Raw genomic sequence first — 23930 nt, 5'->3', positions numbered from 1 at the left:
TCCAACAACAGGGCTGTAGCTTCTGGACACTGTAAAGAATCAACGGGAAACAAAATACAGATGTAAGGAACAAGAGCAATGTCACTGTTGGCACCCTGTGGTCATGTTAGATATTAAGGCTCTCTTAGCCCTTTCTGTCCCACCTGCTCTGTTTTGATTTTGCCTTACTAAGGTTCTCACTGGTTGAATCCTAGCTAAATTAGATTGCTGGCTCCCTGGGAAAGGAGTTGTCTTCACATCTACTCTAAGTGCTCAGCACATGTTTGCAGGATCAAAATAATATAGGCATATGTAATAGTAATCATGTATTTGTGTTACAGCACTCCTTGGGCTCTAGCGCAGAAGCAGAGCCCTGCGGTGCAGGCACTACAGAAATACTCTGCAGAAAGTCCACCCTAATTCAGGGCTACATTCTTGCTTAACAGAATGTCTGAAAAAAACCAGAAGGGAATGGAGTAGAAGGAAGAAATGACTGAAAACACACGACAATCACCACTAGCTGGCCATAAACCAGAGCTATAATAACCTGTTTAGAGTCTACAAGTTCACAGCATCCCCCAGATCATCATTGCTCCGGAGCACGCTGTTGATGCAGCTGGCTTCATGCGATTCTCCCTCTCTCCAGGCAGGCTTTTAGGAAAGGGACTTACCCTACCAGCAAAGGAGCACAGAAACCAGGCAGTCTGTGCTTGGAGTGAAATTCATGAGGCTGAGAAAGGCGCGTGAGAGCTCTTCCAAGCAGAGGAGACTGGCACTTAGGCAGTGCAGAAAGCATTGGTTGTTTCACCTGAGCAATGGTCAAGCAATATTGTACCTGAAGCTGCCTGCTTTAGGAGCCAAAGCGCCTCCCAAAAGTGATTCCTCTGAGAAAAAAGGGACTCAGAGATTAGAAAATTTTTCTGGGAATGATGGGTTCACACCCGCAGCAGAAGAGCTATTCTTAGCTGAGATATCCTTGTCACTGAGGTCTCTCACATTTCTGAAAAGTGCCGTAAGTGTTAAGCTAAGGCTGAGAAGTTCACCCTAACATATTCCGTTGACTCAATCCAAGGCAATTCAATAAATCAAGAGCACACCTTGGCAAGTGGTAAGTGAGAAAATTCAGATACAGGCATGTTTCTCAAGTCCTCATCAACAGGAAAGTAGCCATGGACCCTGTGCACCCATGACAGTGTGTGTCCGAGCACACTCAAGGGCAAAGCTTTGGGTTTCTAAGGGACTTTCTGCTCCAAAAGACAGGCAAGAGGTTGCTTAGAGTGCTAAAGCAGGTCTGGCAGAGCTTTCCTGAATTTCTTTCTGAATAGGTACCCAAGCTCTGCTTAAGCATTGTTTTATTGCAGAAAGGCCTTGTGTAAGGTGTGTCCAAGCCTGTCGTTTCTGGAGATGGTTCGTGTCACCTCTTGTTACGCCTTATATACCAGCAGTGCCTCCTTCCCATCAGGAACTCTCCTCACCTCAGCAGACAACGATACATTTCTTTTGACAAAGGAGACTTTTTCACTGTTTCTTCCCGAATCTATTAATCAAAGGAATTTCATTACAGACTAGTCAAAAGCGCTAGGAACTCTCCCAAGCTGTCAAGACAACCCACAGCCATTGCTAGACCCTCACTTCACAACACAACGCCCTCAGTAACAGCACAGCCGACACCTGTATCTGGATGCAGTAGGTTCACGGGTGGATGCATGGGTTCACACTGCACTCCTGGCAGCCCCGGTGCTAACAACCAGCAGCAGGTGATACACAGGTGTCACCGTCCAACAGAGAATCAGCAAGTTGCTGAGACCTGAAAATGTGAACCAGTCATTTTGTTCTCTTACTTGAGGAAAGGTTGATTAACAGTCATCATAAAGCGGAGGAAGAGAAGCTGGGTGATTTATAACACATTATACCAGCTCGACAATCTTTTCAGGTGCAGCAGGCTTTCTCGTCTTTCTAGAAGTGCTTTGTGGTTCCTCCAAGATGACCCCGTTGTTTGACGGGATCTATCTGTGACGGTAAATGCTAATTTATGATGGCTGTTTTCCCAGGTGCGTTCAGATCTCAACACTTCCCTTTGTAAATGTAGCTAGCACATTAATGCATCCTTTTTTATGGTTTCAAGGAAGCAGACAGCTCCCATACCATGCCCAGGAGACGCTCTTCTTGTGCTATAAAAGCCTTGCAGGCATGAAGTAAAGGTTTGTAGCAGTGTGCAAAAAGAAAAAAAAATAAAATCTGAAAGCACCCCATCACCTTGTCTGCAGCTCATGCATTTGCAAAGATTAGGTTTGCATTCTGGGGTTCTCTTGGATTCTTTACAATTCCCTTTATAACCCTACTGCTACCTTCAGATGTAACCCCACATACTGGCAAAGAGCAATCCAGGCTCCTACCAGATATCTCACACATTATTTGGCATGTGGTGGACAGATGGTGGACACACGGGTGTTAAGAAGGCTGGTGTGCACTGCCAAAATTCCTCTTGCCAAAAAATTTGAAATACTGCTGTCCCAAAGCATTATGCACGTCTCCACCTTCCTACAAGCACTACCTGATCCTTGAATGGGGCGAGCAAGACACGAAGTTGCACCGATGGGCTGTGGTGCAGCACTGAGTCATATCAGAGAGCCCATTCCTGGTAATTCAAGTGTGGCTATGGAAGAAATTCATCGTCCCTGAAATGCAGGTTGGTTTCTAGTGGCAGCAATTACTAACTCGAGGCAGCAAGGAAAGGCAAAAATCCCATGTGGCTTGGTTGCTCTGACCTGCTCACTGCTCTGGGGTTTAAAGGCAAGTGTTAGCTGCCTGTTCTGGCACAGGAGGACGGAGGGAAGAGTTGTTCCAACTTTGAGCTCTTAGGTAGCATCTGGTGGAGCACAGAACTGAACATGCTAAGGCAAAACAGGGCCACGTGCATGCTGAAACACTGCATTTGTGCTCAGCTGAATGTGTTGCATGTAGCTGTCATGAGTAAGACATGAACTGAGGGGTAGAAGCTTACAGTCCTTGCAGAAGAAGAGAATGAGATTTCTTTGCTCTTGAAGGAAGATCATTGAGCAGGTGATGTAAGAAAAACAGTTGCTGTAGTTCTATGAAATACACTTTTATATAATGGTATGCAATAGAGTTTAGGACAGGCCAGCATTATTTTAATGGGAAGATTATCTATCTATTTATCTATCTATCTATCTATCTCTACATCTATCTAATCTATATCTATACCTATATCATCTATCTATATCTATATCTATATCTATATCTATATCTATATCTATATATTCACATCTATTCTATCTAAATTATCTTGCAGTAATCACTAACACAAGTCTTTGGAACTGTTTAAATTGGGAAGAGGGAGCAGAGAACTGACAACTGAACATCAACCTCTTACTAACAGGAGGGGCTAGGTAATATTAGCAGCATTTATATTCCTGTAATTTTTTATCTGAGAAAGATTCTTGCCTCTCAGAAGTTGATTCGCTTTGTCTGGGCAGAGTTCAGTGGCAGTTTAACAACTGGAATTGTTGAAAGGAAAGATGCAGTCAGCTCCACCTCCCAGAAAACCAGCAGGCTTTACCCTGTTGTGAAGACTTGGCTAGTCTGGAAAATCCCAAAACCATATCAGAAGCCCTCAAATGAAATTACTGTGTTGATGAGACAAAACTTGTAGACCCGGAGAGCAATTTAGTTTAATTTCTTTAATTCTTCCATGGTTTCAGGACAGTGGGATGTATCCAGACAATGAAATGGTGAATCGGGCAATCCTCTGACTCTGAAAAGACAGGGAGTCACACAGATGATTTCCCTGGAACAAAGTTGGTTAACATAGCTTTGCTGCCCACTAGCATATCTATGAGCTTGTGAACAATATCCTTTCCACTTCCATTTTTCCTATATACTTCTTTTTCTGACCAAAGAGTCTGCGAGTGCAATGGAGCCCACATTTAGCCTATGGAATATCAGCCTGTTCTCAACGTGTAGTCAAATGCCATTAACTCCACTTTTAGGACTTGTCACAGAAGATAATTTTCTTGGCCTTTTAAACCTTCAAACTTTTCACTCTTCAAGTACGTGACAGGGCACTCTGTGTGGGGGGAGACGGGACTACCTGCAGGTAGTGAGTGTTTGCAGCCATGAATTACAGGAGTTATTTTCTGCCAAAGACAGGCAAGAAGCACTTTTCTGGGCCCGTCTTAAGGAAACATCTCCCATTTGTTATAATACAGGCAGTGGCCTCTTAGGTCAAACGTTCAAAATCCTAGCCTTTTACCCAGATTGTTAAAGCTCTGTCACTGCGCTGTTTTCCCTTGACTGATACTGGATGATTGCCTGCTCTCAGTTACTTGCTACAACTCCTTTCAAGTTGATGGACTTCGTGTTTAGAAGTGTAAATAAAGTAGACCTGAGTGTGAAACCTAAGTGTCAGCTCTGACAAATGACACTTGTGTGTGGAGTGTGCTCTCCGAGACACCTTTTTTCTAACCTGAACAGAGATTACATTTCACCGAGTTTCTCTGAGTGACTTCTGCTTTGCTTATTATTGTTTATCTGAACAGCCTCCAGATTTAAGAGGCCAACACGCCCTGTAATTTGGTACCCATCTCCCTCAGGGTATGATTAGGCTGGGATGTGATGAAAAAGATTCTGACTTCAGCTCCCATTATCCCGAGGCATTTCCTGCTGCAGGGATCTTGATTAGCAGACACATGATACCAGGGCACGGGGACCAGCTTCCGATGAGCTCAGCCGGAGTGAAAGCCCCCGTAGCGTGAACGGCCCCACATTGTTCTGAAAAACCACCGTGTCTCATCCTCGAGAGACTCTGTTTTGAGCAGAAAATGACTCAAAGGGCAGTGTACATCTACCAAAAGTAGGCACCTACAAGGTGTATATCCGAAACAGCTCAGAGAGATGATGCCATAAACCTATTTCTCTCCGCTGGCAGTACATGTGGTGACCAGCTCAGGTGCTCTAGCCAGAGCAAGAAAATTTGATAAGACCCCAAAAGAAGGAAAAGCCTTTTTTGTGTGCTTATACCGTCACTACCTGTTCTTTCAGACGCTGCTCAGCCTGCATCTTTGCAGTGCTCTGGAAAGCATTGCAGTTGTGCAATGTGTCTCTTTGGTGACAAAGTGTTTGCACTGAAGATGGATTCAGTTCTGCTTCCTAAACGCAGGTGCCTACTGTCATTTGAGTTGCCTTTGGACAACTCAGGAACCCAAAGGCAGCTGTCACAGAATCACAGAATCACAGAATCGTCTAGGTTGGAAGAGACCTCCAAGATCATCTAGTCCAACCTCTGACCTAACACTAACAAGACCTCCACTAAACCATATCACTAAGTTCAACATCTAAACGTCTTTTAAAGACCTCCAGGGATGGCGACTCAACCACTTCCCTGGGCAGTCCATTCCAATGCCTAACAACCCTTTCAGTAAAGAAGTTCTTCCTAATATCCAACCTAAACCTCCCCTGGCGCAACTTTCGCCCATTCCCCCTCGTCCTGTCACCAGGCACGTGGGAGAATAGACCAACCCCCACCTCTCTACAGCCTCTTTTAAGGTAACTGTAGAGAGCGATGAGGTCTCCCCTGAGCCTCCTCTTCTCCAGGCTAAACAACCCCAGCTCCCTCAGCCGCTCCTCGTAAGACTTGTTCTCCAGACCCCTCACCAGCTTGGTCGCCCTTCTCTGGACTCTCTCGAGCACCTCCATGTCCTTCTTGTAGCGAGGGGCCCAAAACTGAACACAGTACTCGAGGTGCGGCCTCACCAGAGCCGAGTACAGGGGGACAATCACCTCCCTAGACCTGCTGGCCACGCTGCTTCTTATACAGGCCAGGATGCTGTTGGCCTTCTTGGCCACCTGAGCACACTGCTGGCTCATATTCAGCTGCCTATCAACCACTATTCCCAGGTCCTTCTCGGCCAGGCAGCTTTCCAACCACTCATCTCCCAGCCTTTAGCGCTGCTTGGTTCGCACACAAAACATATGCATATGCTCTACAGAAGACCCAAGCTACTGTGAAGGGGGAGCTAGAGGCCAGCTGAGGTATTCCAGGATGCTTCAGATGGTGCTGGACAAGAGGCAGCAGACATTAAGTGGAACGTGAGAAATTTAGATTAGATTTTAGGAGAAAAATGATTACTATGAGGTAGTATACTGGTGCAGGTTGCCCAAAGAAATCTCCATCCTTGGAGATGTTAAAGAATTGGCTGGACACAGCCCTGAGTAATTACACCTGCTTTGATCAGGGGGTTGATGTAGATGGCTGCTGGAGGTCCCTTCCAACCTAAATTACTTTCTGTTCTGTAAATGTCTCGAGATGTCTTGCTATAGAGATCAGAATAGCAACTAGGACACAGGTCCAGAATCAGCCTTTCTTCCCCACCCCAGGTAAACACATTCAAATCCCCCTGCTAAACAGGGAACTTTGGCTTCAAAGCAGAAGTTCCTCCCCACTACTGATGCCCCTGTACCTCAGGAGTTTAAATTCTAGATTTCAGCCCACAAATACACCACAAACGATCCACAAAAATCTATAAAAATCAGGTCAAGAAAGTAAATGCATACCTAAGGACATAAGGACAAGAGTCCTTAGCAGTAATGTAGCAAAATCAACGGAATAATGTAGTGTATGGCATGGATTTTCTGTAAAATAATGCACACAATGTCCATGCACACACAGACTTTTGTAGTGTACCAGGAATAAAGTCAACACTCATTTCTGGGCTGTGACACACGAATAAGCTGTCACAAGGCAATATGTTACAACCGATCGGCTGCTCTCGCTAGCTGTGTGCACCGCTGTTCCACACAAGCTCACCAAATGCAAGTTAGCAGCTGATGTGCACTAACTCGGAAACATGTTGATGCCTTTCGTCTCTCCTGTCTACATCTGCTGTCCTGCAGGCTAGCGAGGCCTCAAAACCTTGTTTCAAGGTGAGGGCAAGCCAATTACAAGGTTAGCACTTTGTAGCAAGAGATAGGAGGGCATGGTGCTTCACCAGCCTGCTCAGAGTCTGGTCATGCTCTTTTTGATGTTATGCAGATGTGGTCTAGCTTGTCAGTCAGGCTGGATTGCTCTGTATTTCCCCCCTCTCTTTCTAAAAAGAAGTCAAGGTTTTTGTTGGTTATTTTTTCCAGTGAGACTGGGTTTATTTCTGGCTCTATTTACCATAAATTTACACATGGCAAACTTTACTATTGTCTTGACTCAGCTGTAAATAGGAAAGATGAGTACAGTGATATTCAGTTTCACGTAAGGCAAGAAGAGACTTTGGTTTCACAGTGTGTACTCTTTCTATCGTTCCCCAATTTTTTCCATCTTTTTTAAAGGGATAATTTGGTCCGTTTGCCATGCCAGATGTGCAGAAGTATTTTAAATATTCAGTCAGAATCCCAGTTGCTGTGAAGCAGATAGTCACAGCCTTGGCTTGTCTATTTTTGTTTTTATTTTTAACTGTACTGTTCTTGCGAATACGATAGAACAGAAACTTGCAAAATATAGTCTCCACTTCACAGTCTGGGTCCCGGCCCAGACTTGTGGTTTACAAAGCCTTTTGCTGAGTGACAACAAAACAAATTATGCAGTCTCCCTTATGCCTTAAATTTAATATCTCATCTCCTGCCCTCTAATTCAAACCTTCACACTGCACCAGGGTTTCCTTTGTAATGAGATAACTCTGAATATTAAGTTTGCATTACACAGGGCTATTATTCACATGCCTGACATCATTACATATGGAACTGTAATCAATAAAACATGGTGCAAGAGGGATCGGATGGCTTGTGGGCATGGGGATCAGTCATGAAGCCCCTGAGTTACTGCAAAACATCCATCCCAAGTCAGCAGTGACCTACGAAGGTGCCTCGATGAAAACCTCAGGCAGCGAGGCCAAAGTTCGAACAGTCAGGGACACTCGCTGTCTGGGGTGGTCCCATCGTGTCACTGCCAAGCCACACGGAGGGACAGGACAAGCACACAGCCTCTGCCTGCCGTCTGCTACACGGACTCGATTTGCAGATAAATAACCCTCCCTCTTCAGTCCTGGCACCCTGAATCCAAATCCATTTCATCTGAATTTTCAAACCCTCTCTGGCTGAGTCAGCCTGGTGGATTTGGCTGCCTGTTCTCCGCCAGCTGTCGGGAAGCAATCTGCCCCGCCGAATCAAGCCCAGCTGACTGCTGGCTGCTTACAGGCTCGGGAAAGCCTGGCATACCGCACGCGCTCCCGTCCTACCTCCGTCGTTGTCCTTGCCGTCTCCGCATGCCGTCTCCATGGAGGTGTCGCAGCCCGCTCCTCGCCAGCCCAGCTGGCAGACGCAGTGCCAGCCGTTCATGTCCAGAGTGCACCTGCCGTTGCCGTTGCACAAGCCAGGGCATCCCTCTGCAAGGCAAACAGCCACATGTTCAAACACACCGAAAAAAACAAAGCCACACAGCCTTGGGAAAAAAGGCTACTTAAAAGCAGCTGTTTCCCTCTGCTTTCAGGTTATTTCTCCACTCCCACTTGGTGTCTTCCCACCTGGAGCAAACTGTCCCAATTCGGTATCAGGATGGTGGAGGGCTGCTGTTGTGAAACCCACCCTGCTGTCTGAACCTCTCAAAGCCTTTGTTTTGTAGAACCTAGATCTGGGGTTACCTGACTTACACGTGGGGTGAACGTCCCTAACACCCAGTGGGATAATGCAGCTTTCAGCAGTACTGAGATCTCAACCTGAAAGCTGGCTGGGAAGGGAAGGCACTTTCTATATTGGAAAATGTTTGGAGAACACGATTTCTCTTCCATAGTCATTTTGGGTGGGATTCATCTGAGCTGGTTACAACTGACCTAGAAGGGAGATACTTTCCACTCTCTGTAGTCAGCAGAGGACCAGCCTCTCTGGGGGCAGAAGGCCCCTCGTGTGGGTTAGATGCCCACACTGAGGAGCTGAAGGATGCTCTGGAAATGCCTGTTTCTCTCCACTGACTAGAAGGAGACCCCAGCAGAGGCAGATATTTCTATTACAGGTGATTAAAATTAGGGGGAGATGAACCCCACGCTTCCTGTCTGCTCACTAGGGGTTGATTTTCTCATCCGATGACCCCCTGCTGAGTTTTCCATCCTTTTTTTCCCAACAAAATAGCACAGTAATTTCCCCAGCAAGCAGCAGTGTGAAGGACGCAGCTTAGCTTATGCAGTTCTGGGGGCTTTTTAGCTGCAGAGCTCAAAAACCTTTTCCAAGAAGCAGTCAGAAACGTTAGCTGCATTTTACAGATTAGGAAACTGAAGTAGAAGGGACTGAAGTGACTGCCAAGGTCACCCAGCAGGACTGATTAAACCAGGAACACAACTGAGCCTTCCTGAGCCCTGTCCTAAGGCTCTGCTTACACGTGTTGTGAAATCCTTTCATGTCGTTTGAGTTTCTTCAGGCCCTCAATTTGCAAGGCGGCCTTGTTGGTGGAACTGCGCAAATGGCGCAGATTCTGTGGAACCAAAAAGGGAAGGGACCTTAAAGACCATCTAATTCCAACCCCCCACGGCAGGAGGGTTGGGATTATCCTGCCCTAAAGGGTTACAACACGAGGGTGAAGAGCACCGAAGGGTGAATTTGGCTGGCCACCCCATGAGGGGCTGCCTGGGGAAGCGCTGAGGCAGCAGAGCAGGCCACGCCACCATTATCGTGTGCGGAAGAGATGCAGTGCCCAAAGGCCTTGTCACTAAAACCATGTCCCTCTGTGAACTTAACATCTCCACCAAGACTGTTTTTCTAACTTAAAGGTGGCCAGGGACCAAATGGGATAAGGAACAAAGGTGGTTAGGTCCTTTAAAAGGGTCTTAAATAGGTTTTGCATTTACAAACATGTTTGTAGCATCTCAGGCGTTTAAAATGTGTGCTGTGTGTGTGAGGAGGGGGCATACTACATGTGTATGTGTGAGCGTGCTCTGTGTGTGTGTATACTTCAGCATTTATACATTATATTAGTATTTATACATTATATTAGTATTTATACACTACAGAAGAGCTATTTATAGGCAAGGTTGTATGAAATTCTCCATTTTAAAATCCTGCCTTCAGTTACTTACAACAGTGCCAAACTTTTAAGCATTTAATTTTTTTTCAATGCTAGAGCTAATTTATTTGTTTGTTCCCTTTAGTTACTTTCAGTAGAAGCTGAAAGCATTCAGCTGTTTTGGAAAATGAGAAGTGTATTACTTTTTAAAATAACCTGCTAAAATTGCTTCATTAGGTAGGTAATTGTACTTTGGAGCAGATAAATTCCATTTGGATGGGCCCATCCTGACAGAAGGGATATGACTTTTTTCCCCTCTTTATAAATCTGCCTAAATTTGTCTAGACAAAAAGCCTCTGAAGAAATCTTGAGAAATCACTTTATGTGTATTCTGCATGGCCCCAGTAGAGCTCAGTTGGCAGCTCGGTTCTGCAATGACACTGTTGCATCATCATTGCGCACATTTCATGTTTTAATTGCTCTAGTGCATCAGTTGGACTCTTCATAACCCATCCTAAAAAATTCATTTCTATCCAGCTGCTGCAGAGACTGAGCAGGACACTGCTTTTAAAGGTGCAGTGGTGTCGACCTGGACAGGAGTGCAGTGAGAATCAAAAAGAGTTGGGTGATGAGAAATTGAAGAGACCACTATAGAAGCATGAGAGAAGAAGGGTTGGATGCCATCAGATTTTTAACCCAAAAAGTATTGTTTAGTATCTGGAGTAGACTCTTTATTTTCTGCAATGGGAAGAAGAGGGGTTTTAGAAATTTTTGATGGGACTCCTTTGGTTCAGTTTCAAGCCATGCAGGAACAGATCAAAATCCTGGAAACAGGCCCAAATGCTGGAAATGGTTGAAGTTAAGGCTATGATGATTAGGATGGTATGATTAGGATGGAAGGACCTTCAACATCTGAGGAAACGAGAAGAGCTTGAATTATCTGCTCTAGCACAGCAAAGGCTGGAAAGAATATAATTGTTTCCACAAATTCGTGAAACAGACAAACAGTGAGAAAGAAAACAGCTATTTAAGCTAAACAGAATAATGCTGGCATAAGAACAAATGGACATAAATCAAGCATGCATAAATTCTGGTTGGAAATTAGAAAGAAACAAAATGTATTTTTGGGGATCAAAGGAATAAAGTTTTGGAATAGCCTCCCAGTAGGATGGTTAAGGTCAAGAAGCCCCACGGATATCCAAAGACCTTGGTAAAATTACATAAAATTTTACACAACGTGGTTGCCCTTGACAGCTGACAACTGGGCTCTGCCTGAGAAGACCCCTTTCAGTCCGATGTTCTTGAATTTTGTGTGCAATTCATTTTCTGTAAGAAATGGGGTTTGGACTATCTGAAAGGACTTTCATGATTTCCTCTGAATGTTCTTGAATTGGACCCAGGGCAATTCAGTCAATCATCTCAGAAGGCAGACAGAAGAAAAACACCATTAAAGAGAGAAAAGAAAGAGGACAGAGAGTATCTCATACGATTATGTCTTCCCAAAGTGTCTACTCCTCTTCCTTGACTATTAAGGGAATCTAGGGTGACGAGCTGAGAGATAAGCATCTACACTGCAGACCCCTACAGTGGGATGACTCCCTCCGTAATGTTAGAACCCATTGTCTTGCCATCTTTCAAGTCCAGAAAGCAAATTTACTTCCTCTCACCAAGAAGCGAGCCAGCTCCAGTTCCTAATGAGGTAAATCTCTTCCAAGGAGTCAGAGAGAACTATTTCCTAATGAAATAACTTCTTTTTCACAGATCCAGGAACACACAAGTTTTCAGATGTTAACTGTTATGTTACAAGATACAGCAAAGTGTCAGTGCTGTGAGCACTAACATGTACCTCTCCCATGACATGGTTTGGTAAGAGAACAGACTGTTTTCCTAAGTAATGACAAAGGAAATCGTTAATATAGAAGAATACAATTTAATCGTGCTGTCAGAGGACTCACAGCCTCAGCAAGTTAGAATGTAACATGGACATGCAGGTCAACATATCTAGCAGAATGGACCTCTATGTCAATTTCAAAATGTCCATTACTATTTCTAAACTGGTCCTGCATACAGACTTGTCCATCACTAACACAATATAGCTAGGAACATACAATATTCTATGTTCCACAAACAGTGCTCTTCAAAGCATTTGAAGAAAAGGTGATACAAATAAAGTTTATCCCTTCCCCTCACCCGTGCTGGGGAATAAAGGAAAAAGAGCACCTTGACTCCAAAGTGCTTCTAAATGAATATCAACGCAGTAGGGTGGCTCAGTCTTCCCGGATTTACACCACCATAATCTTGCTGCTCTGATTTCTCATAGCTAGAGTCACTCATGATTCATTATTCCTGTGTTTGTTAACTGCATTGGGGTGACTAAGAGAATTAAATACATGAATAGGACTTTCTGAGGGGGGAAAAGTCCTTTATGTGAGTTTCTAACTGAAGCACATGAAAGCGCTGCTGATACACTATGTTCACAAAGATCTCATATCTGCCATGGATAGGAGAACACGGAGTAGGGAAGCATTACAAAAAGTGAACTGATTTTGAACTGGACAAGAAAAGATTATCAGAGTCAAAGGAGACAGTCACCAGAGTAAGAAATTATTTTAAGATTGGTGGTAAAATAGTCTTCTCTTAATGATCTGTACAGCAAAGACCTTCTGTAATTAGTACAATTAAAAACAATGTTCAATGGCAATTTTCTTCAAGGTAAGACACATTGCCACTTGAAATAGGACTTAGAAGACTAGACTTTCCTTCTGATCTTAAAATATTGATAAAGGATAAATATGTTTTGCTGTTGTTGTTCCTCCATTGGCAGTAAGAAAGCACTAATGGATGTTCTAGCAAGTCTCAATAGACAGTGGCTGAGCTCTGACATGAGTGGGACATGGCTGAATGCAACATGTGAGGATGCAAACAATAACTTGAGAGAACAATAATCAGTGAGAGACCTGCAGAAGTGTTGTAGGACTGAAAGGGAGGAGCAAGACATCAACTGATCCCCGTAGATTATGAGAATCTAGTACAGTGTCCTGAAAAACGCTAACTCCTAAACTACCTCCACAACATTTTGCGATGGTGGGTATCAAAAAACCTTTAAACAGATGGCTTCTGTAAGATGGAAATTAAAAGTTACCTCCCAGAGCTCCTGTTGCTTCAATCTGTACAAATAAAGGAGTGGGCTGCAGTTAGACCTTGGGTTCTCACCACCGCTCAGACCAAAGAAGTGACCTTGCAGTCATCTCTGAATTCATACGGAGGTGGCTGTTCGGCATCTTTATGTTTCAGCCTGGCTGCTTATATGCCTCACTACAGCACTAATGTGGTTATTTTTTAAGAGTGAGAATTGATAAACCACCAATAGAAATTAATTATATTGATGTGCTGTCAGTTCCAATGGCATTCTGGATGGAGGAGCTCCCTCTAAAACCAGCACATCCTCAATATTAGGCACCTCTTTTCCTTTTAAGCATTACCAGTGTTAATTAAGCTTCAGACTGGAAGACTCCATTCCAGCTCTAGTTGGGGCTTCTTGGTTTAATCATGCTGATGTTTGCTCTTGAAACTTGCCCTCCAACTTAGAAACAGTTCTGTATCTTGTCTGATTTACTGGTTTATTGTAAAGCTGTAGGAAAGACTCAGCAGTAAATCAGGCTCACCCTTGACAACACAGGATTACTGGGAAGGGATTTCAACCAGAAAGATGTTAATAATTAAGAAAGCCAAAAGGGCATGAGTAATTTAGTTTTGAAAAATGCACGCCATGAAGCTAGCCAAGTAAAAACTATGTACTTTTAATGTTTCAGCTGTTGCTAATCCTTCCAGAAGAGGCCATGTATTATAAGAGACGATCGTTATTCTTAGTATGTTGCTAACCGGTTACCCACTTGCAGAACTCACTAAATATAATGTGTCTTTATTCTTGGGCATAAAGGTGAGTCAAAAGGCTCAGAGGAGGAATGACAGCTACAGAAGACTTACTAAAAAAAAATTATTGTGCCATCAAATGGGCCTATTGGCACTGAATGTCCCTGGACACGGGCTCTGCAGACTGATTTCTCATCTCTTCTACCCCCCTGGTGCTTATCTTCTACATTTTGATGCAGCCTTCTCCAACACCAGTTGAGAGAAAAGAAGGAGTCCTGGGGTATTGAAATGCAGAACACTGAGGTGTGGGACATCTACAGGAGGTTGTCGTCACACTGCCTAGTGCTGACCTGTACCCTCCTCTACAAATACCACTATTATTACTCTGGAAGGGTACAAAAAGTGGCCCTCTTTCCTTGATCTAAGGAGAATATTTTTTTTCCTCCTGGTTTAAGTCAAGTCAATCATGTTTTACTGATGCTAAGCAATGCGAGAAAAAACAAATACCACTGAACAATCCACTGATCTATAAGCACTGGTTCAAGGACAACTGATTCTGGCTGCATGAGACTGAAGACAAAAATTTCCTTATTTAAACTGTGGACATTCCCTTACCATTAATATTTGTTTGTCTGCTCAAAGTTTTCCCCTATTTGTGTATACCTGAACCTGCTTTTAAGCTGCAATAGAAACAAGAAACATTAGACTGTACATTCATCTACATTCATCCAGAGCAGTGAACTCAGTAGGACAACCATGTCTCTTACCACACAATAAGAGCTTTACATGGCAGAGACTTCACTCTAACTATTCACCAGGCAAATATTTTGGCATATCTGTCCTCCTTCATCAGCTTCTCACAGCTGCTATTTCTGATTGCTCACAACCTAAAAAGGAGGGCAACGCTATGGAAGAAACTGATTTGTTCAACCTGATTTTTTGGTTTGTTTAACCAGCAAACATATGATGCTGTGTGGTGTCAGCACTGTGTTGCTGTTAGTGTCAAATCAGCCATGCAGAAGGATATTTGTGTCCAACTCAATCATATTTACTGTCAGATTGTTGTTTTTAACTAGATGTATACTATTTCAATATATTTAGAAAGCTAAGTGCATTGTGGAACTGTCTATTTTTATTTAAAAGTCCTAAATTAATTTAGTTCGTTGCTCTGATTAATACAACTATGATTATTTTAAGATATCATATTACCTCTGGTCCACAGCAGTTCAATATCATTTCTTCCCAGCTGAGAAAAGACTTGGGTCCTAGACTTGCTTTACGTTTCAAAAATAGGAGCACAGAGTAGGATTTTTTTACAGTGTAAATTAATGCAACATCACTAATTTTAGTAAAAATTGCTGATTTATGCATCCAGAGGCTTTGAGGTCATAATATTTTTCTATTTATATATATATATAGATATAATTACTCAAAGTTCCCAGGTAAGACTTAGCAGTCACGGATCAAAAATAGGCAGACTCCACACAGAAAGTGCACTCACCTGCTTGTTACAAAACAGATCATAGACATTTGATTAAAACATATCACTGTAAAGGGCTCCTGATGCATTCACAGAAAATTGGTTTCCCCCTGACTTGCCTTACCCGGGTAGGAGGGGTGAAGATGAGAGATGATTTGGAGGGGAGGGCAGGGAGGAGGGGAGGGGTGGGAACACTGATACGATGTTAACACAGGGTCACAGCACTTACAGAGGTATTTCCTACCTAAATGACTGGAAAGTTCACCCTTCCAGACATTAGGGAGCACTTTGATGATGAGGAGGAAGAGATGCAACCTCAACACAGCACGTTCACGGTGCATTTTTAAAAAGAAAACACAAAGACAATAGGAAAAAATAGGAAGGAAGAGCATACCTTTCACTACCTTATCCAGATAGTGAGCTTGGGAGATAAAAGACAGGACATTTAAGGTAGGATTGAATAAGTGCATTGCGGCTTACTACGAGACTGTGCAGGTGCTAGAAAGGCAAAGGAGAGTTTGCTGTGATACGAAAAGAAAAACCTTGATTATGAGGAGAGAAAAAAAAGAAGAAGGGTGGAGCACAGCCCTCCTCAGTTAAAGAGCTCAAGAAGGCTACGTTTAGGCATCCAGTCATCTTTGCTCATTAAGACCAGGAAGAGAAACAGGAAAGTTTAATATATATATATATATTTATGTAAGTGTTTATATATATATATATGCATATATATATTTATAAATATATATATACGTGGCAGAATATTTTAGTGTTCTGCTCATTTGCAACAATCTCCCTCTGTTTTACTGACCACTTTTCATCAGGAAAAACATCTTTTCATCAGGAAAAACAGAGTCATTTGAAAGTGCTCCACCTCACCTGATTGTCTTACACTTTTCTGCCCAGAGATGCACAGTTCTCCTGTGGCCTTACCAGAGGCTTTTCCCTGGATCTTCTCAATGGCAACACATTGCGTTTATACAGCATCCTCTATCCCAAGATCAAATTACTTTACCAACATTAAATTAACCTCGCGGCAGCTCTACCAGATAGGCAGCTCTTCATATACTCATTCCAAGTAGGGATAAAGCAAAGAAAAGAAAGTTTCAGATGCAGTGGGAGCAGTCACGTGCCCAATTCCTATGATATGTTAATTTGGGAAATTGACATCTAATTGATTTTCTAGGGTCAAACAGGAAGTTGGTGGCAAAGACACGAGCAGAAGCCAGGCGTCCTGCCTCGGAGAGCCCTGTGGATGCTAGCAGGCGGCACTCTCCATCTAACAGCAGCTGGTCTTTATTAATAAATAAGAGGCTCTGAGTTTTGCTCTTCTCGATCTGGCTACCTCCTTAAATGCTATTTCCCTGCTCCTGCTCCGTCTCTCTCAGTTGTGTCCTGGTACCCTTATGAAAAATTTTCTATTCCAGGTTTGGTCACAGAGACTGACCACCTGGGAGGTCACAGCCCTTGGAAGAAATTTTTTTCTATCCTGGGAGCCTGATGGGCCCATCGAAGCACTATTGTAAGTAAGCGGAGAGGGTGGGGGGATCAGAGCTGACCTGGTGCGGGGCAGCTTTGAGGCTTGGGAAAAGCATCACCAAATCACCCCAGTGTGGTGGTAGCGAGACAGAAAGCACAGCATCAGCATCCTCCTGGATGGCGGCTGAAGCTTGGAAACGTGTATTTTTGATTTTAAAATCCACAGCAGCCCAACCTGCAAACTCGGACAGCAATCGCGGTGTGGATGAAGACAATGGAGGCAGCTGCCAACACCAACCATGTGAGCAATATGTCAGTTATCTTGTACTTAAAAAAATAATGGAGGCCTTCTATGGGAACATTCCACACCTGGAATCCATCCATTTGTACTCCATACCAATGAATACATTTAAATTCCATACAAATGTTCCGCAAATGTATGCAGCAGTACCATGGCTCTTTCTTCTCTAAAAGTGTGCAGTTCTCATTAATGTGCTGTACTTCTGGCACTAACATGTAACTTCATTACCTGCAGACACTCCTTTGGAAAACCTGTGGGCATGCGGGACAGGATGAGGGACTGTGCTCAGAAGAAAAGCCACTTTTCCAAGGTGTCTGCACCCAAAGGCACTGTACTCAGCTCCATGTCAGCTCACACTCCTGGAAGCCCCTCTCCCTTCAGATTCACTTCTGGGGAAGCCCATGTGAGCATTTTTTGGTCTGAAAGTCCTCTTATTTCCTCAGTCTGAGCTGTCAGGGTTAGTTTTGTCTGAAGCACACTGGGGAGGATCATGTGAGAATTTCTCTTGGCCCATAGAGAGGGAGGGAGGGAAGAGAGGGGTGAGAGATGCTGGGGACAGGTCCTTGGGCAGGACTTATTCCTCAGCACACTCTCCTTCATTTTCTGAATATCCTTTTGCCCCTTATCTTCCCCATGGGGTGAAGTGGTTCCATCTGCCCCTCAGGAAGCACTGCTGGGCTGGGCGGGTGCCAGAGCCCTGGCACAGGCTGCCCAGAGAGGGGCTGGGGGCATCGGCTCTGGGGGGACCGAGGGCAGCAAGCACCTTCCCTACACACTTCTGGGCTCATTTTTATGTTGGGCTGCATACAGACCAAACTGCTTTGTGGGTTTAAATAGCACAAGTGACTTGTTAAAAAGAGACCAGAATCCACCTGTAATGTGCTTTGTCTGGATTCCAGCTGCTTAAGCAGAAACGGAGGGGGCACTGATTACAACCCCGGCTATTCAGAACATGTGTGATTATTTACGCAAGAAGACTGATGAAAGGCAAGCTTGAAGGGGCAGATTTCTCGAAAATCAGAGTTTTGCTAAGTAAAACAAAAGCAGCTCAGTGGTGCCACAAGCAGAAGGCCATGTGGGACGGGCTGTCTGCCTGTCTGTCTAGGCACTTCTTATTACATACATCACTAGTGGGTGCCAAGACCAGATTTTCAAAAGAAGTTAAGCGTGCAGCTTTTGCAGAGATCAGTGGGAATTAGGCACTGAGGTGCTTTGAAAGGTAGACCTGTGTGCTTTTGGAGAGCTAACTGCTGGCCCCCTAAGGCTCTGGAGAGACCCTGTGGTGTTCAGGTGCAGCAACTGAACTTCAAGTGATGGTTTTGGTCTTGAGTCCTGGCCATTCAAGGATGATGAATATCTCAGCTCCACCTCAACTGTGTACACAGGGAACCCCTTTCTGGCATTATTTCCAAACAACCCTAAAGAACCAAGGCTTGTGTACTGGTAAAATGTCATACAGAGAGATTCAATCTCAGTGCAAGGCCCGTGAAATCTCCCTCTGCATCTCTGAGGCAGGATGCACAGCACCTGGAGCACTCTCCAGGCCATACCTTGAAACTCTGAGGCCACAATGTTATAGCCCTGGGCAATTTCTGGAGCTGGTTATTATACCCAGGAAATCTGCTGTGGTGCCACCCATGAATCAAGCCCATAGAGTGGTCGGCCACAGAGCTGATTTGTGATTTGCCTTTTCAGACCGACAATGAGAGGGCTGATTTCACCTTTAAACTCAATGTTCCTGAAACCACCACGATCCTTGGATGTTGCTGGTGTAGACTGGGCTGGAGTGGAGTATGCTGGAGAGCCCATCATAGGAGTCTTGCCTAATCTATCGTCATGATTTTTTTCCCTTTAATATATTGGAGTAAACCAATTGAACCATTCTGCTGGGTTTCAGGCTTCCTGCAGTTATATAATCAACTTTCTGTTCTACTTTTTTGCCTGGATGTGCTAAGTTTGCTGAATTAGGATGATGAATGCATGCTTCTGCATCAATTTCCTTGTTGGGAATTAACTGGGGTTCTTCTAATGAAATCGCTGGATGTGAGCAATCAAGCTAGTATATTTGGTAACATGACTCTTTGTATGAGCAAACCAAATTAATCCACTGGGATCAGAGTTTCCTTGTACACCATAAGAAAGAGCCTCCTATGACCTACAAAACAAAAGGATTTCTTACTCTCAAGCATGCTCGAAAGGAAATGGAAGAAGTGTCCTTTACTGGTATCATCCATTTCTACCATGTTACCTGCACACATGGCAATATTGTTAAAGCATCACTTCAGCAATGGGGTTTTACGCTTGTCAGTGCTAAAGCAAACGGGCCATGACACAGACATATAAGGAATTACTATCAACAGAACAAGTTGCCATGCAGGGAAATCACACAAGGACAAGGGGAATGCTTTCCACATACTTAATGTAATTCCAAGTCAATGTCCTTTCATCTGTGCCAATAGAACTAGCTTATTACTCCTCCTAAAGCTATTCAGTTTTCTTGGATATTTATGACTTTGCCAAATCTCCCTTACATTCTACACATTTGTCAATGAAATATTCTATAGGAAATATGGTTTACAGCTTCAGAGGCATGAGACTGTGTACAAATTTGTGGCTGAATCACGATGCAAGAAGATGAGGAGGGAGGGGAAGTGCAAAGAAAGAGAATTGCTCCAGCACCCTAAGTATTACAGACTGATTCTGAGACCTGCACTGCAATAGGAAGGTAGCACCATACCAAATGACAGTGTGCACCATTAAAATCTCGATGCTGACTGCATTGCGGTGCTGGCCTTTCCCATGATAACACGGACTCTTTAGACTTAGAGCGAGGAACACCACAAATAATGGGGTAAATTTAATTACCAGGAAAGATAAAAGCTTGTTCTTTGAAATCAGTCTGGGCATATCAGTGGTGTGGAGAAATATCATATACTGAACTAGTGGCATTTTGTTTTTGCAGCAGAACTAATAAAATGGCACTGAGGGAATGAATCAGGCTTTTTGTGCATAAATGTCTTTCACATAAAATTGTCCCCTGGATCTGGGGCCTTTTGCTGAACATTTTTTTTCTTTTAAAACCCTTTCCTGAATCTGTGTTACTTTCCAAATCAAAGTGCTTGAACACAAGGCTATAAAACAATATTACAAAAACACAGCATTCCAATTAACACAGGTCTGCTCTCTTTTCATTCTAAAGTCATTTAAGAGAAGTTTTTTTTTTTTTTTTAATTTCTCTTCCTCATGAAAAGAAATGAAAGCTGCTAGAGATATAGACAAGAATGCAAAAAGAATGTAATGTCTAATGAGACAGAGGAAGTTTTTAGAGCTAGATATTTTTCATTAAGGGATGCATGTGGAGACCATAATGTGGTAGGGTGACATTAGCATAAATAAATGATAAGCAGAATTGAGCCACAGATATGGTTTGTACCATTGCCCTAATGCTGGAATTAAAACATTGTGATCAGGCTTCATTTCCTGTCTGTCTTTGTGTGTGCAAACTCACCTGGTGTTCAAGCAAAACCGGTGGATGTCTACGTGTAACTAAGTTAATAATCCACATGGATAACTGTACTGAATTTTGCCCAGGTATTGCTGGCAGTTAATTTTGATGTAGTGTGATTTGTATGTATCACTGCACGATGAAAGCCACATAGAGGTAAATTTTCTTATCTTTAAAAGGAGCTGATTAAAACCAAATGCCTGGAGGAGAATTCTCACTCTGGAACTCTTCTAAAGTCAACTGATTTTTTTTTTCAAGTCCACACAGGCATTATTGACAGCGGAACTGGATTAACTAATTTAGTTTTCCATTAATATGTAATAAATGGTATCTGGGGAGTTTTAATGCTACTGATTTTATAGCATGAGTACGGAATGGAGACTGAAGTACTTGACCGCATGACTGTCAGAAAGAAAGGAAAAGGGGAAGTGCATCAAGGAGTTAAGTGAGATGAAGAGGAAGGTAAACCCAAGCCAGTTCATTAATGATGCTGCAAATTGCTTGACATGGGAAATGCACCTCTTTGCGTGATTTCAGTATATTGTTGGTGCCTTAGTACTACTACTAATAGACATGACACCAAGAGCTCAGGGTAAGTGCCAGGTGTGTAAGGAATGCAGAACCAAAGAGAGTGGGCAATGAAATGATTTGAAAGGTAGCAGAGCAGAGAAGGGATACGTAAGACAGTGTTAAATACCAGCCAGAGATCACCTGACTGCAGTTTCCAAGCAAAGTGGTAGGGCAAATAATGGAGTAAATTAACAGAAAAAAAAAAAAAACTTGAAATCATATGCATGTTTTCAAGAAAGCTGTCAACATAGTAGGGAGAAGTCTTGAAGGCCACGGAAAGACCTTTTGAGAGAGGCAAAGTGAGATGTTCTCAAAACCATCTAGGTGCTGTTTGACAGCTTGTCCCTATGAGAACAAACATCACATAGGTGTACTTCAGGACTGATAATAAAAAATATATAGAGCTATGTCATCAGCAAATGAAAGGACATTTTGTCTTGTTCCCACATGAAAATGTATGATGTCAGAACTTGAAATCCAAGAACAAAGGTGCTCATGCTACACTAAGTCACACATATTCAATTAAGCATGCGCCTTTTCTCCTTCCTGATCATCAATTATTCTTTTAAAAGTAGTCGGTTTTTCTTTCTCCCTACCAATAGTGCAGTGCTCTCCGTTCCAGCCCGGGCTGCATTCACACTTGCCATCCCGGCATGTCCCGTGCTCATTGCAGCGTGGGTGACACGCTCGCTGATCACAGGCTGTGCCCATCCATCCCTCCTCGCAGCGGCAGGTGCCTCCGACACAAATGCCATGTCCTCCGCAGTCCGCTGCACAAATCTCTGTGGGAGAGGAGAAAAGAGAGAGGAGGGGATATGGGTGGAGAGAAGGGAGAGGGGGGAAATCCAGAATGTTATTGTTAAGAAAAGCAGCCACACTTCACTACCTTGCCTTACAGGGCAATGAAAGGAATTCCTGGAGCTCATAACACTAATCCTTCCTGACAATAAGAATCTAATAAGTATATTGCGAAAAAGAGACGGACATGGATTGCAGAGGTCTGCTGTGATTGATCCTCCTATTTGCTTTCTAATTCTCTTGCACTCCTCAAGCTTTTGTGATCACCGAATCCAAAGGGTTTGGCTCTTCCAATAAGCAGAACAAAAGTCACATTTAATTAAAATCTGGTTAAGTGTGGAAGCAATGTACTGATAAACTACTGATGCTACAGTTAAGTGCTGGCAAAGCCTGTTTATGGCTTGTTAACCCGCAGTTCTGGGGATGGGATTCATTAAATCCCTTCGCTGTTTAAAATTAATACAGAATATATATATAGAATGGATTTCTCTTGAACTTGCGCATCTGATATGTCTTTGTTCTCCTACCACCCCATTAAAAATCCCTTCTTAGGCATTTGGAGATACCTCCATGCTCTTTTTGTGAGCTACATGAGCTGGGGTTTGTAGGATGGTGCTTGTTCCTCGGTCTTATTGGAGTTAATGGAAGCAGGGGGTCAGGGCTGGATATTTTGGTACTTACCTCCTAAAAAAAGAAAGGAGCTAAAGGACATTGGCTTTTCAGAGGTGCTGGCCTTTCCCACCCTCTGTGAGCTCCAGTAAGCATGATGACACAGATACACATGATATTTTGATCCAGCACTAGGCATTTAGCTAAAACCTCGCAAGCCCTTGGCTTGAATTCAGGAGACTGCACTGTATTTCATCTGCACTGTACGTGTCTGTATAAACTGAGTTCTGGAGGAGAGCAGATACCCATGAATCAGGCGTTACGGCACCTGTTACTGCCACTACTACAGAGGACTGATTTCAAGGAAAAATTAAAACCAAATACTGACATAGTGTTATACCGCAGATGAAATGAAATGAATCTATTTCTTCTTCTCCGGGCTCATCACCTGACTGCTCACTCTTGATCTCATATAAAGACTGCACTCTCCTGTTTTCAATCCTAGTGGCAATTCAGAGTATATTTCCTACTATCAGGTGTTCTATCTCTTCTCTGACTTCTGCATCTAAATTGGGTTAAACTTTCCCAAATGTTTTGTATTCGAGCCTTTTGCTTGACTGAGCCATTTATAGATTTGATAGGGTAGGGGCACAGTTCCCTTTAGGGAGAGTGGAGAGAAGATGTGAACAGACGAAATACTGAGCAGGGCTGGGCTGAAAGCCCAGGAATGGGTACCAGGGTACCCTGCAGAGCACATTTTCTCTCCGTTCCCCTACCTGGTGAATATCTCAGGCACTGTCTGCACCAGCCCATCCCCAGTGCCTCTCTTTGTGCCTCTAAGCATATGAAGTGCAGAATTCAGGCCTCGAGGCTTGCAGTGGAGGGGAGTCTGGTATTATACAAGACATTTACTTCGGGTCACTGGCTGCACATAAAATATTCAGAACTACTCAGCCTGCATTAACATCATACCTGACTGAAAGCCTTACTTATGTTTGCTTTAGTATTTTGCTAATTAATACCACCAGTAGCAGGAAGCTTTGGCTGCTCAGGGACTTTTGACACACTCCCGACATGGGGCTGGAACATCCCCTCGACACTGGGAGGAAAGTTTTGCACCAGGCCATAGGAGAGGTCTGCAAGGCCTTTGGTCCCTCACGCTGAAATGGACTGTAAGAGTAATAATGGCAATGCTTTGCATGTCTAGCAAATGCCTCATTTTCCAAATGCAACGTAAACACCATGGTTCCTGCTTGCTTCAGCTCAGGGCAGTGGAACTGTTTCCAGTCAAACTCCTTTTGCTGCAGTGGCTCAGATATCTCCAAATGCTCCTAAACACTTA

At 43.6% G+C, this 23930-nt stretch overlaps 1 protein-coding gene across 1 annotated transcript in view; it reads right to left on the bottom strand.

Moving 5' to 3' along the window:
• Window positions 1–23930, bottom strand: part of TENM4 (teneurin transmembrane protein 4) — a 338371-nt gene that overhangs the window by 101228 nt on the left and 213213 nt on the right. The window contains exons 12-14 of the mRNA XM_035560436.1: window positions 21778–21963; window positions 15724–15750; window positions 8223–8369 (exon numbers count right to left, since the gene is read on the bottom strand). Of these exons, the coding sequence (XP_035416329.1) occupies window positions 8223–8369; window positions 15724–15750; window positions 21778–21963 (360 nt within the window). The remainder of the gene's footprint in view (window positions 1–8222; window positions 8370–15723; window positions 15751–21777; window positions 21964–23930) is intronic.

This window comes from Cygnus atratus, chromosome 1 (genome assembly GCF_013377495.2).
Source record: "Cygnus atratus isolate AKBS03 ecotype Queensland, Australia chromosome 1, CAtr_DNAZoo_HiC_assembly, whole genome shotgun sequence".
In the NCBI taxonomy this organism is placed as follows: Eukaryota; Metazoa; Chordata; class Aves; order Anseriformes; family Anatidae; genus Cygnus; species Cygnus atratus.
Note: the sequence above shows the minus strand (reverse complement) of the source record. Positions and strands in the feature narration are given on the sequence as shown.